At 31.9% G+C, this 15,031-nt stretch overlaps 2 protein-coding genes across 3 annotated transcripts; both read right to left on the bottom strand.

The window, feature by feature from the left end:
• Positions 1–701: 701 nt before the first annotated feature.
• Positions 702–2,271, bottom strand: LOC145612264 (auxin-binding protein ABP19a-like). The gene has a single exon (XM_081667641.1). The coding sequence runs from the start codon at positions 2,196–2,198 to the stop codon at positions 1,566–1,568; it is 633 nt and encodes a 210-aa protein (XP_081523767.1). The 5' UTR covers positions 2,199–2,271; the 3' UTR covers positions 702–1,565.
• Positions 2,272–9,086: 6,815 nt separating this feature from the next.
• Positions 9,087–11,939, bottom strand: LOC145612134 (Zinc finger (CCCH-type) family protein). 2 transcript variants are annotated; one of them, XM_081667506.1, is made up of 2 exons: positions 10,788–11,939; positions 9,087–9,655 (listed from the first exon to the last, which is right to left on the bottom strand). In XM_081667506.1, the coding sequence occupies exons 1-2, from the start codon at positions 11,581–11,583 to the stop codon at positions 9,387–9,389; spliced, it is 1,065 nt and encodes a 354-aa protein (XP_081523632.1). In that variant the 5' UTR covers positions 11,584–11,939; the 3' UTR covers positions 9,087–9,386. The 2 variants fall into 2 exon arrangements, with proteins under 2 accessions (XP_081523632.1, XP_081523633.1); XM_081667507.1 differs by having other exon boundaries at positions 9,095–9,637.
• Positions 11,940–15,031: the final 3,092 nt, after the last annotated feature.

Raw genomic sequence — 15,031 nt, 5'->3', positions numbered from 1 at the left:
ATTTTCATCAATGGTAACAATTTTTTTTACAAGTTATCCCAAATAGCATTACTTTTGATAAGTTTCTCTAACATGACCATATAGTTATAATTAACAGCCAATTAGCTTGTTTAAACAAAAATTAAATTAAGAATTCTCGTCAAAAAAAAATTAATAATTAATAATAATTAAAAAAAAAAAGACACCTTGCCCCACACCAGCCATCCTGCTCCTCACCCGACCACCCCCGTCGTCGGCGCTGTACTACTCCTGAAACTGAGCGCGTGGCGCTGGCGACACCCCACCTTGACCCCGGGTGATAAAAAAATTTGGGCCAGTCGAGTCAAGCATTCATATCTCATATCCAAATTCGAGCTTTTCTTAAGCCGAGTTTGGATATTTTATTAAATAAATGTTAGTGAATTTGCCAAAGTCGCCCTTTTTCAGATCAGAATAGATTTGCGGGTTTTTAGTCATAGTTGATCACCTCTACAACAAATATGTTTCCCGTGAGAATTGTGCAAGCTTATGTTGTACCCATTACTCTCTATTTAATTTAACTCGTAATACGTTGTAACTCATATAATTAATATGATCCATACAAATTGATCGCACGAATCATAAAGCTAGTACATAAAACAACAAGTACAAAGTATGAAAAATACTTCTCTTATAAAATATTCAGTTCAGTTCAGTTCAGTTCAGTTCAGTTCAGCTGAGTTCAGTCAATGAGAACAGGCCCTTATTGCCCCTATTAACATAATATAGCAACCATATAAATTACTTTTGTACTTCGTATATATATACAACTTGCAAGTCACAATTTGCCAAAAAAAAAAAATAATAAAAAATTAAAAAATTAAAAAAAATTAAAAAAAAAATTTAAAAATTTAAAAAAATAATAATAAAATAATAAATCCTAAGACAAAGTAGGGCATTCACCCAAAATTGTTATATACACCTGGGTGTACCGTACTATATACCCATAAGTATTTTGTTTTTTATTGAATCATTAAATGAAGAGCAAAACTAACTTTGGATTAATTGAGTGTACGGTTTCTGGATGTATATAACAAATTATAATCAAGATTATGCAAAGAAAAAAAACCAAAAAAGAAAAACAAAAAATTCCTATACTACCCTCAAAGAAGGAAGGCTTCAGCTTAAGAAAACTGCAAACACACCAAAATAATTCCTAATGATTCTAGGGTGATCTAGTGACGGAAGAGAATCCTAGCTATCTCATTCTCTATCACGAAAATCAGTCAACATAATCAATAAGTCAATGATATCTCATTTTCTATTAACAAAATCTGAAAAATACTCCATAATCAATATGATTCATAGTTTCATATAGTAACAGTAGCTTATTAGAAACAGTCCAAATGGAGCTATACTTAATACTCTTCTGAAAGCAAAACCAATCACTGAATTGGAAGAGTATACTCCAAATTTTAAAGTAACAAAATTACACATATACTAGTATATGAAAAGTGACCTGAACTAAATGTTTGACCAATCTTTTTTTTCTATAAAATAAGTACAAATAAACCTTATTAAGAGAATTGGTCCAAAAGTATAATAGATCAATTAGTGCCACCAAACATTTTCTTGAGCTTCTTAATTTGTGCATCATCCAGGAAAGTAACCTTCTCAATCAATTCCGAGGGTAGACTGCTTTGAAACAACGCAGTGTCAACTATTTGGATACCAGGATTTTCACTTGCGTAACTTGCGTAAGCAAGAACCGGCGTTGATCCCACATTAACTTGGAAGTGTAGTAGTGTTGGTGGGAAGATCATTATATCTCCCTTGCTTAAAGTTTTATAGTATGCAGTGTTATTTGTGTCGATAAACCCTGAAATAATCGTTCCTTCTACAACGATGATTAGCTCAGACACTCGATGTATGTGGATTGGTACAACCCCACCTACCTCTATGTCTGCTCGTGTTATGGAGAGACCCATACCATTCAAACCCGGGAACTGAGGGGCAAATGCCGTACTTGGACCGGATTTGAAAGGATTTGCGGTGTTACCTGCCACTCTCAAACCTGAAAAAACAAAATCATCAGCTGTGACTTTTGCAGGATTCTTACAAGAATATCCTATCGGACTACTAGGTAGGCTCAAGTCTCCGACACAATAGTCGGATTGAATAATATTAGCATAAGAGAGAGATACTAGGAGAGAAAGAACGGAAAAAATACGCAAATTCATCTTTGGAAATGACTTTAATTGGTTGTATGCAATTTTGCGGAAAATGCTAACAAGGGTGTTTTAATATATATTATTCGTTCATTTTTAGACTTATTTATTTTGAGGGGTTTGTAAGCCTATTTACTAATTTGTTGACTTTCCTACATACGTGTGCTATGACGTAAAGGGCTGACTTTTCAATTCGATGTAATTAATGATGTCACTTATAACCTTTGAGTGGTAATCAATCAATCAGATAACTGAGATAGCAACTGACCTCCATCACCCACATATGAGAACACCTTGAGCCAGAATTGTATAAACAAAAGTGAAAATATTTTAGATCAAAATACCTTGAAAAAAACGGAGAGAGCCTAGCTTTAATAATTGATTTGCAATTACTTTAATTTGAAGAGTGACTTAATCATTGAGTGAAGCTAAGCTATTAGTGAAATCCTAAACTAAAACGAATTTGGTAGCATTCTAATTTAAATATCATTGAATTGAGCTAATAGCTAAATACACTAATTGACATGAGTATAATTAATTTAAAAAATTGGCTACTAAGTACATTAGTACATACAATATCATTGAAATGTCTTTAGCTACCAAGTTCGTTCATGACTTTATGTCATTAGGTCATTAGGTGTCTTTATTGACCAACCAATATTATTTGGACCATAACGAATTCATACGACAGTGTAATTTTAAACTTTTATTTTTTTGTTTAAAAATTAAAATGATATTTATATAATAAGGTAAACATAATTTAAAATTTTTCTTTAAATAATTCACAATTTAAAAATAATAATGTGAGAAAAGGTAATTTAATAATACTATATCGTTGTCCGTAGTACAAAAGTTGGACATCACGCCACCTTGATACTTTTCTTATACTACCTCTGTTTCAATTTAATTGCAACGATTTGGCATAAATTGTGAGTAACAAATGTCTAATTAATCGTTGTAAATAATTCGAAACAAAAGTAGTATTTTATGTACTAATATAGAGTTGTCAAAAATTCTAAATTCATATCACTTCTTTTAATTTATATTTGACTTGTCAAAAATTCTAAATTCATAGCACTTCTTTTAATTTATATAATGTTATTCAACCATGTTGAATTTTACTCGTAATTGTTTACACCTAAATTAAACAACGACCACCACAAGGCCTCTATTTGTTGTTGTTGGGTTATCTACATCATTAAATAGTAGAGTTGACAATTCAGCCCAAATTAATTTGATCCGAGTATATGCATTTATATAACTGATGACTCAATCCAAAGAAAAATAATACTAATCCAATTATGGTGGTACCTAAAAGTCTGGCCTACTCCGCAATTCCGTATGTAAAATAAGTACCACTAAGGTATATACCTTTAGGTTAATCTACTCTTCTGTCAAATAAAATAAAATGAAAAACAATCTACTCATCATAACCATTCAGTACTTCAGTACAACAAAAGTGACTTATAAAGACCCTTTTCACCACTCTTTGAACATATAAGGTCTTTCTTCACAAAAAAGTAAACATATAAGTACCTTTTAGACAAATTTTCCTAAACAAAATAATCTACGATAACTTTAGCAGGATATTTAGAAGAGTATGCTGCTGGTCCACTAGGTAGGCTCAAATCTCCTACACAGTAATCAAAAGCAATATTCACCGAAGAAAGAGAAACTAGGAGAGAAAAGCTAGACGAAGAAAATCGAAAGTTTCATATTGTATTTTGGTCACAAAAGTAAAAGCCCGCTAGCTGTATAATCAACGTAGGAAAAAACCAAAATGTGAACGAAGAATAATATAATGTTGCTTTTCTTTAATTTGAGGGCTTTGGAACCCTATTTATTATAAGGTACATGTGTGGTGACTTGTTGAATTTTCCTTGCAACATGACAAGTAGCTAGACAAATTAATTGATCGATATCATGTATGAATTAATATGAAGGGGAATTAGTCATCGATCGATAGCAGAAACTTAAAATTCGTCAACTTAAAAATTGAAATTGAGAGCAACCCTTGTCTAATGTGAGTCATATTCATATATTAAGGTTGAAGAAAAAATTAATGGGCCATACTAGTGTACAGGGCCGTCTCCGGCAATTTGGTGGCCCTGTTCTAATTATAAAAATTGGGCCCTTAAATTTTTAAAGGACTATTTATAAAAGGATAAAAATATTATTATTATTATAAAAAGAATTTTTTTTTTTTTAGTACAGTACTACAAATTATAAAGCCAAAATATTTATATTATTAAGTTTACTAATAATTCAATAAAACAACAAATAACAAAAACATTTTATTTAAAAAGTGTCATCCTTCTAACGTTCTTTGAAGCAAAATCCTCAATTATATCTTCATAGTCAATTAAATCCTGGGGTTCTTTTACAATAAACTTATCAAGAGCTCCCCTTAGAGATTGAGTCAATTCTTCATTTTTTTTTTAATGTTTTTCACAACCAGAATCATATTTCCTAATTTTAGGAGCCATAATTAAAAAACAACAATCAATTTATATTGCAGAAATAAAAAAAATTACGCATAGATTAAAATAACAAAAAAAAAATATTTAGATAGATACAACCTGATCTTTAACCAAGTAATCAACATCTGCACTCCACTACTCTAGATCCACCGAACAAGAACAATTCGCCAGACTTTTGAGTGCTTCCAATTACGTTTTTCCCCCTTTTGAATTGAGTAAAAATTGAAGGAAAACTGAAGATTGTAATATTTTTTTGTGGGTATTGCTTGATCTTGAAATTGGTATAAATAAATAAAAATTTGGCCGTTAATATAAATTGAATCGTCATTGATTCCGATATGAGTATAAATTGCTCTTCAATTTTGCCTAAAAAATAGAGAAAAAATTAAGTAAATTGGAGATAATTAGGAAAATTAGCCGTTTAGGAGAGATAATTATTGAGAAAATTTAATTTTGTTTGGGAAATTAAAAGGCAGTAGTCAAAGATGAAAGACTAAATTGAAGATTTTTTGGGTTTTGGTTTCCAAATAGAGGTTTTTACGGGAAGAAGATGAATGGATGGGTAAAGTAGATATATATTTTTTTTAATATATATGTCAGCGATTTTATTTAAGCAATTATGGGCCCCTAATTTTTGGGGGCCCTGTTACGTGTATGAGGATAAACCGGTTAAGAGCCGGGCCTGCTAGTGTATGAAAATACGAAAATAATCAAAAGACATGTTCCAATCACTTTATTCCAAAAATAAATAAGTTCAGACATAAGGATTAGATAAGACATACAAAATTGCTTATAGTGATCATATTCATATACATTGTATATATAAATATATAAGGTATATATATCATCATAATCAAACATTAATACTCCATATTATGTAAATTCAGTATTTAATATTTAGTTTTCATAATTATAACAAAAAAGGTAAGTATTATAATTGCCATAATAAATGATATTGTTCACATTTAAAGTATAAAGACTAGCATTGCAACAGAAAAATTATAAAAAAAAAAAAAAAAGTAATAAGACTAACAAAAAAACCCTCTAAAGTAGCATATTAACTTTGATTGTAAAAACCCCATAAAATAAAATTATTAAAAGCTCCAAGTTTATTTCATCATATGGCTGGAAAGAATTCATTTGTGCCTCTCATTCTGGTGCTACTATTTGTCTTGTATAGTGGTAAGTGTAAAAAACATGAAATTTTTTTTTTTTTGAGGGTATAGAAAACATGAAATTGATTTCATAATATTTTAGATTATCATTTTCGTTTAATTTTATTATTTTTTTATTAATTTTTTTTTTCTCTGTAAAATTGTAATTGAATTATTTGAATCATCTTGATTAGTGAATTAATCCCACCGTTTCTATAAAAAAATAATAAATAAAAGAATTTAGTTTTAAAATATAATCGTGTACACGAAGTTACATATGCGGCTGGTCACACTGTGTAACCGGGGTTACTCAGTTAAGTGTTACTCGCTCAATTGGGGGTTACTTGATTGGTTAGGGTTTTACTCGGTCAGTGTTTTGGTGTGTGTCAGCCGACCACACGGTGTGGCACACGCGCTGAACAGTGAAAGGTAAATTAGGTGAATGTGTTGACTCTTGTAGTTATAGGAAAATTATACGTTTCTAGTCAATCTTCAAAATTATGTTTTTTTTTTCTTTTTTGTCAAAAATATCCTCAAGATAGAGGTGCTCAACATTGGCCCGGCCCGAAAATAGGGTGGGTTTGGACAAGCCTAAAAATGCATTTTCAGCTAAAAACCCGAACACAGTCTGAAAACCCAAAAAGTCTGTTTTGGCCTGATTAGCCCGCAGCTTTTTACGGATTTGGACACAAGATACTACATTAAGGCCCGGCCCGGCCCAAGATTTTGATCACCTCTATATCAAGAATTCAAGCCTCCTATCAAATTATCTTACACTTGCATGCTTAGTAGTATGCCAATTTGATAGAAGAAGGGTGATGTGGCATGTGGTCTGACAATTTACTAACCATCAGACAGTCTTCTACAAAAATTTGTACAAAAAAATTATCTACTACGTAATTAATTACTTAAGTTGATCAATAATTTAAATTAAATTGTAATTCTTTTTTTTAAAAAAAAAAATAAAATAAAATTGTGTGGAGTATTATAGTTTAATTTATACTAAGTATTATTCATGAATCATGAGTGTAGGTACAAGTGTAATGAGCTCAAGATTTAATAAAGTGATGCAAGCTGAAGATATTGGAGTAGGAGGAGTAGGACCTCGTTGCAATATTCACATAGTTAATTGTACAACTGAATTATGTAAGGCAAAATGTCCGCCGTTGGCCTATAATTCCTATTGCATACTGAGCCTATGTTGTTGTGCATCATAAATAAATTTATGTTACAATAATAATAAAATTAGTTGAAGGATGAAAAAAAATATTAGTATGAATGTAGTAACCATATATCATATCAAAATAAAAATTTGAATCAAGGATTATATCTAAATTAATTATAAATATACATATTGCAGTACTGTTATTTTCATAATGCAATTTGAATAATTTTATGCAAACATATCACTCCATACTTTTTATACTCGTTGCTTCGACCAACTTGAAATATGAACGTAATCTTCATTTCCAAAAGTAAAGACCTATTCTGAAAAATTCCTTACAATATATGCAGTGGCGTATCCAGGAATTCCGAACAGTGGGTTCGGAATTTTAAAAAAAAATGATGATCATATATTAACTAAATATTCAATACATAAGTTCATTTTTTTAATTACAAATGGATGGATTTTACCAAAAAAAAAAAAAAAAAACCCTACAAAAGCATTTTTCGAGTTTTCATAGTTTGAAAGCGTGCTAATACATTACTACTTCTATAAATCTATATTTCTATTGCAAAAAAATAAATATTACACATAAAAATAAAAATAAAAAATCTCAAGCCCCCAATAAACACAAATTTAACAATGTAAACTTCTTCTAATTATCAATTAAAAGACCAAGTAAAAATTTTAAATTCTAAGTTTCTACAATTCAATTTGTCAACAATTCAAATATTCAACAATATATCAGAACCAATTAAAAAAAATCAAAATGTAATTAACTAATTATCACTAATTTTAATCAAATCAACCATTAAATAAAGATTTAAGAATTAAGAGGAGTAGAGGAATAAGAGGTCTCACAAACTCACGAATAACGGAAGAACTCGAAAAAAAATTAAAAAAAAATAAAAACATAAAATGAGATTAACCATTAAATAAAGATTTAAGAATTAAGAGGAGTAGAGGAATAAGAGGTCTCACAAACTCACAAAGAACGGAAGAACTCGGAAAAAAATATCAAAAAAAAAAATAAAAACATAAAATGAGGGTGGTAGGAATCGAACCCAAGACCGGAGGAAATTCAATGCTCTAACAATCACTCCCTTACCAATGTGCCAGGCTTTAACATTTGATTATTTATCTCACATAAATTAGTTTTAACCCTTTTTTTTTCTTTTTTTTTTAAAAAAAAAAATTAAAACTTGTATAATTTTTTTCCGAAAAATCTGTGGGTTCAATGAACCCCCTTGAACCCCCCCTAGATCCGCCCCTTAATATATGTCTCCCCTCTTATTGTTTCAAATTACACATTAATACGAATTTATCAAGACATTGTTGATCGATGTTTTATTACGAGTACAAATTTCTAGATGGTATGGAAAAGAAACACAAATACGAAATACCACAATTAGAGGATATTGGGCCTATATATAGACCATGTGTCCATGTAGGCATGTACCAATTCTAATGGGCTATTCCTTCAAATGTTATCTACAATACTTTGGGCTCTCTCAACTTTATGGCAACAAAAATGTTCCTCATGAGAATTGTGCATGCCTCTTATGCCACTTTGTGTCTTTGAATGTATTCTTACAATACTTTTGGCACTCTCAAAGTCTCAACTCTCAAGAGTCAAGACACTCAAGTCTCAACCTATGACAACAAATTTAGAAGTGATAAAAAAAATTTGGGACGACCTGGCCAAAAATTAACATTAAATTTCATGTCCAAATCCGCAAAATATCAAATCCGCAAAATATTAAAGCGGGTTTTCGGGCTTTTTTCAAGCTGAATTTGGATTTTTAACCAAAATTTTATTAGAATGCCCAAACCCATCCTTTTTAGTGCCAGATTGGACCAAATTAGCGGACCAAGTCTTAGCTGATCACCTGAACTGGCTGTACAACTTATGCAGTACACATTACTCTTCATTTGTTAACTGTAATACCTTATTACTCATATAATTTAATCCATACAATCTGATCGCAAGAGTCTTAAAGCTAGTACATAGTAGTACGTAAAATATATGAAGAAGAATCATATGGAGAAGACAGATAAGTTGCAAAACAAAAGCCATCATTTATTATAATTCCCTCTATTATCATCTGAATTTATGAAGTCTAAACTAAGCTATTGCTGCCCATATATTAGCATCTAGCAACCATATATATATATATATATATATCACAACTTGCAAGTCACAATTCGCAACAAAACTCCTAAGACAAAGTAGGGCATCCGCCCAAATTTATGCTAAGAAAAAATCCTACTACCCTCAAACAAGGCTTCAGCTTACAAAAATTGCAAACACAACCAAAAATCCTAATGATAACATCAATTATGATATTGATAAATACCTATAGACACTCAAAGTCGTCTAGCAAAACTGGCACCCTTAAACTCAGCTCCCCACTTCATTAGGTAGGTTGAGGGGCAAATCATCAATCCAATCTCCATAAATGCGATTAATCTTCTTGGTTCCTTTCCATTTGAAGAGGCATTTCTTTCCTTGACCTTCATGTCCAGAGGGAACCCCGGCATCATTCTTTGTGGGTGTTGGATCGTTAATAGGAGCAGAAACAGGTTTTAGAGGAGCAGAGTTCATTGTCACTGGTTCAGCATCAGCTGGACGACCACCAGGTAGCAACAACTCTGGAAAATGAACAAAGCCTGATAAGGATTCAGAAAACACGTGTGCATTGGATTAATGCATAGATTTCACAAGAGTAGCATATCTATTCAGAAAACACGTGCGCATTGGATTAATGCATAGATTTCACAAGAGTAGCATATCTACCACAAGTGCATTGTAACGTATAGTTTGCATAATCAATATGGCTAGGGTGTTCCAGTGACGGAAGAGAATCCTATCTCGTTCTCTATCACGAAAATCAGTCAACATAATCAATATGGCAATGATATCTCATTTCCTATTAACAAAATCTGAAAAATCGTTCTCCATAATCAACATGAATTATATAGTAACAGTAGCTTAGAAAAGGTCCAAATGGAGCTAAACTGAATCTTCAGAAAGCAATCATGGATCATCAAATCAAACCAAGTACTGAAATGGAAGAGTACATGGATCCAAACCTTATATTGCCCGGATACTAAAGGCCTTACCCTTATGGCCTTATCTAGAGAAAACTAAAGGAGGAAGATGTTTTCCAATGTACTACAACAATACAGATTCAAACTAAATTCTTGTTTAACTATCGATTTCAACACAGGCAAAATAATGAAGCAAATTGCAAAGTCTAAAACAGGAGATATGGTATTTGAAACAAGAGTTGCACAACAGCAAGATGGTAACTCCTCAATTGATAAGTATTATTTGACAAGTTTTAACTACTGAGATAAATCTTACTCCAACAAAATCATTAAACAGTGACAAACCAATACAACACTTTCAAAACATTTAGTTAAAAAGAGTAAACTTGAAAGAGCTCAACTAAATTAAGTAAATTACTTATCAAATCGGGTTTGACCATGCACTTCTCAACAAGTTTAGCAGGACTAATGGCAAGAAGAAACAAGTCATCAATTGGGATTCTTACAACAATAACAAGTCTGTCTTAGTTTCTTAAGGGATAAATTACAAAACAATAGACCTCATTTGCACAAGATAAAGCCAGCAAAAACCCGAATTGTTTTGAGACTAATAACTCATAAAAACATGTAATAAGATTGATCATAATAGATGCTAGAGTCCAACAACAGATAGTAAACAACCGCAACAAAACATGATCAAGAATTATAATAGAACAAATATTGACACAATCAATCAAAGTTTGTCTTATACCTGATTGCCCATGAGCAAAATGGCAATTGTCCCCAAAAGGGCATTGCCCTGTTGTTTCAAACTTGGTACAACGCTTTGTCTTCCAATAAACCGGCCTCGAATTCCCCCTCATGACATCCATACCACCATTGACATTGCCATTCGCCGCCATCCTATGAACATCATATTGATCAGGAGCCCTAGATTGTTGCTGCTGCACCATAGGAGGCCCTGTAGTACCAATGCTAATAGCAGAACTCTCCCTAGAATTCTCCCTAAATCGAACCGGAGCCGGTTCCCTAAACTTAGCAGGCTCTTTGTGAAGGAAATTACACCTATCACCATAAGGGCATTCCTCCCCATTGTAAAACTTCTTACAAAGCTTCATCTTATGAATAATTCTATCATCATCCTCCCAATTATCACTCCCACCATTGCCTCTATCCTCGGTTCGGCCTCCTACGAGTTCTTGCCAATTAGGAGGAGGCTTTCTCAAGTCATCCTCACCATGAGCAAAATTACAGTTTTCGCCATTTCGACATTGACCCATCCTAAACTTTGCACATAACCTGGTTTTAAAGAAGATTTTCCCAGTTGGCTGATTAACAGGAGGATTCATCTGAGGTGTTCTATGAGGAAGATTGCTAGGAAGGTTATCTGATGAGTTCTTTGACCTCTTTAATGGCGGAAGATCATGATCAAATTCTGAATTTACTTCAGGTTGTTCATTTGAACCATTAAATTGAGGCCAAAACCCCATTGAATCTAACCCGTTTGAAAAAGGTACAAACGATGAAAAAGAATCAGAAAAACTCATCTTGATTAAACTTGAGATGCAAAATCAATCAATTTCAACAAACCCAGATCAAATTAAGACGAAAGATTGAAACTTTTGATATACCCACTAATCAAAATCAATCTAAACCCTCACAAAAAGGCTAAAAATCAAAGAATTTCAAAGAATTGGGGAATTACAACAAAGATTTGATAAGAGAAAAAACAAAGAATTGTACTACTATAATTGAATTCTGAATTGTATATATTAAAATAAAAAAGAGATTTTGGAGTGATTAATTTATAAATCTGAGAATTAGAACATGGAGAGTAATGGGTATATAATTGGACGAAATATGGGAACCCCAAATTGAAAACCCTAGCCGCCTTGGTTTAGGAATTGACAATGGGAAATTGCAGGGTGTAAGAGAGAAAGAAGGAATGTTAAAAGGAAAAACCCTAAACACCTAAAACCCTAACGGCTCATTATCTTAATTTACACCATTAACCTTAATTTACTAATTTTAGATTGTTCTGCTCTTTTGATTAGTTGTAAACAACCAAACTTACCCTTTATATACAATATGGGTAATTGGATATGATGGGTATTTTTGGGCCATTATAATCCAAACTACACTTTATTCTCCAAAGGCCAATTGGCCCAATATCCAACATATTTTATAGATGTAATTTTATTAATTTTTCAAAATAAAAATTATTTTTAGGTTTTTAAATTATTTTTTGATTCATATGAGCCACAAAGGCGGGTACAACAGGGGCGGGGGAAATTCCAACATATGCCGGGGGCAAGGATCGATCCCGTAACCTCGAGGTTACGAGATGGGAGTGCTACCATCAAGCCAACTCCACATCCTTACCATACAATAGCTGTAATTTGTAAGATTTAATGTTCAATTTAATATTGTAAACCCAATTATAAGGTTTATTGTGATCCCGATTAAAACATAGTACTTCGTATTACGTAGTTTATAGATAGATTATGAACATGTAACTTAGAAATTGCATTCATAAAGTTCATATCTTTCACAATTAATGAACTTTCAATTTTAAGATTACTTGTGCTATGGAAAACGTGTATTGCAAAATATGTTAAGAGTTAATGTGCATCTAGACGAGGATATCACGGTGTTTCAGTTAAGACGTTAATCTAGTTTGATTCTCATACTAATCTAGAAAGGACTAATTAATCAACTGATTTAAGTAGAACTTAATTTAATATCTATGAAATACTTGCATAGTTGCATTATGTGAAGAGTCAATGTACATCCAAACAATATAAAAAAATAGTGAAGTCGTTTACCTAGTTTGATTGTCAACCTAGTTTAGGGGGGGCAAATCAAGCACTTTACATAAGTCATAAGTATATGTAAGTATTGAGCCAAAAAGGTAGTGGATAAAATAAATCCAAAATTACGGGCTTGTTTGGCATCATTTTTGGTTTTCAGTTTTCTGTTTTTTTCAAAACTAAAAACCAAAAACAGGAAACAAGAAAAAGGAGTTTCCCCTTTTTTGTTGCCAGTTTTAAAAAATATTATGATTTTAATAAGTTTATATAATTTTTGATTCATTATGTGGCATATATCATATACTTTTATATAACAAAAAACCAAAAAATAGAAAACCATAGCAATGCCAAACGAACCCTAAGTTAATAATTTATTATCGCTGATTATGGAATTTTATTCATCAAATCTAAAACCGTTTTATTTTTGGTAATTAATGATTTGATATTGTTTTGGATTAAAATGAAATAGACCCTTCAACCTAATAGACACCAACCAAAAAACTAAATGCAAAATCATTCACCGAATAAAGTAGTTTAAAATTGACTCGAGTAATAAGGATCTATGATGAAATTCAATTTTTAAACTTAATTTGATATTTCGAACAACATAACAAACCCAATCAAAACAAGAAACAACGCGTTTGTTACCTCTACAGGTGAGACAGATAAATTTAGATTAGATTATATTTCACTAAAGCAACAAAAATAAGTACAAACTTCTATTAAAGTAATAAAGTCACCCCAAATCAAAAGTTGATACAGTTTTGCTATATGCGATGCTAAGAGGTGAAGTGAAGCACAACTCTTGTTTGAACGAGAAGCCAACAACAGCAATTATAGTTATGTCCTTTGAGAATCAAAAAGATTTTCATCTCCTAAATTCAGGTACATTGTCTGGAAATATTTTGATGGTTGAATTCCACTAAAATTCTAGGTTTTACTTTGTGATTGGATGTCATGCAATGTCCCTATTTTAGTGTGACAACAATTTTAGTGCCTCGCCAATTAGGTGTTTGATGAAATGCTTAAAAGAAACCCATTTGTTTCCCACATTCTCTTTGGTATGTACTGTGCAGGTGTAAAATTAAAGTGGGTTTTTGATAAGAATTACATAACATTTTGATCCATGCCCAAATTGGACTCTTTCTTAGGCGGGTACGTGTTCGTTTCATATATAGTATACACTAACATCGTACGTTTAAATGTATTACGAGTACGAGTAACTCTGTGAGTAAGAGGTATTTCGGTTGTATTAGGGACATCTCGCAACTTTAACATTATAAAGAAAACAAATGGTGTCAATGAATTACAAATTAAAGTACTTGTATAGTTGTATTATTGTATATGCCTAAATGAATTAAGTCCTAGGTTGAGGAAACTTGTTTTTTTTGACATTTAAACAAGTATAAGTTTACCAAAATACTTGTATTCTATGCTTTATATGATTATTAAGATCATATTTTTGGGTGGGAGGTTGGGGTTGTTTTGTATAAAATGCTGAATTTGTGGGCAGCACTGCTGTTATGGATAAGCCCACAGTTAAGTAAAAGCAGAGATAAAGACTTGAGACACTTCAATGAAAAGAACAAATTATGTTGTTGAAGAAGCTTGGTGAAAAATGTCACCTTCATTTGCATGAGTTAAGTCCCTAATTGGTTAAATATTTTTGCAGGAGTGTTTCTCTATTCTGATACTGGCCATGTTTGGTAAATGGCTTTTTGGTTAGCTTTTTGCTTTTTTATGTGGTCAAATAGCCAAAAATTTGTGTTTGGTAATTGGCTTTTTAGCCAGAGAAAAAGCTAGCTTTTACGCCAAAATGAAAAAGTTGCTTTGAGTAGCTTTTTTTGTTGGCTTTTGGCTTGTTGGCCCACAAGTTATCTGATAAATAGCTAACAACCAACAATTAATTTACCAAACACTTTTATAAACAGCCAGCTTAAACAGCCAATTTCAAAAGCCATTATAAAGCCAATTTCAAAAGCCATTATAAACAGCCAAACATACCAGCTGGTCAAACAAGCCAAGTAAACCAGCCAACCGCCAACAGCCACTTGCCAAACAAGGCCACTATTTTCCCCGACTCACCTAGATGTCTTTACAGAAAGGTTTGATTAAAAAGGGAAAAATGTACTAGGTGAACTTGACAAGTTAGCAAATAAAGTTCTGATACAAGGAGCTTTTCTTT

This window comes from Chenopodium album, chromosome 24 (genome assembly GCF_948465745.1).
Source record: "Chenopodium album chromosome 24, dcCheAlbu1.1, whole genome shotgun sequence".
Classification (NCBI taxonomy): Eukaryota; Viridiplantae; Streptophyta; class Magnoliopsida; order Caryophyllales; family Amaranthaceae; genus Chenopodium; species Chenopodium album.
Note: the sequence above shows the minus strand (reverse complement) of the source record. Positions and strands in the feature narration are given on the sequence as shown.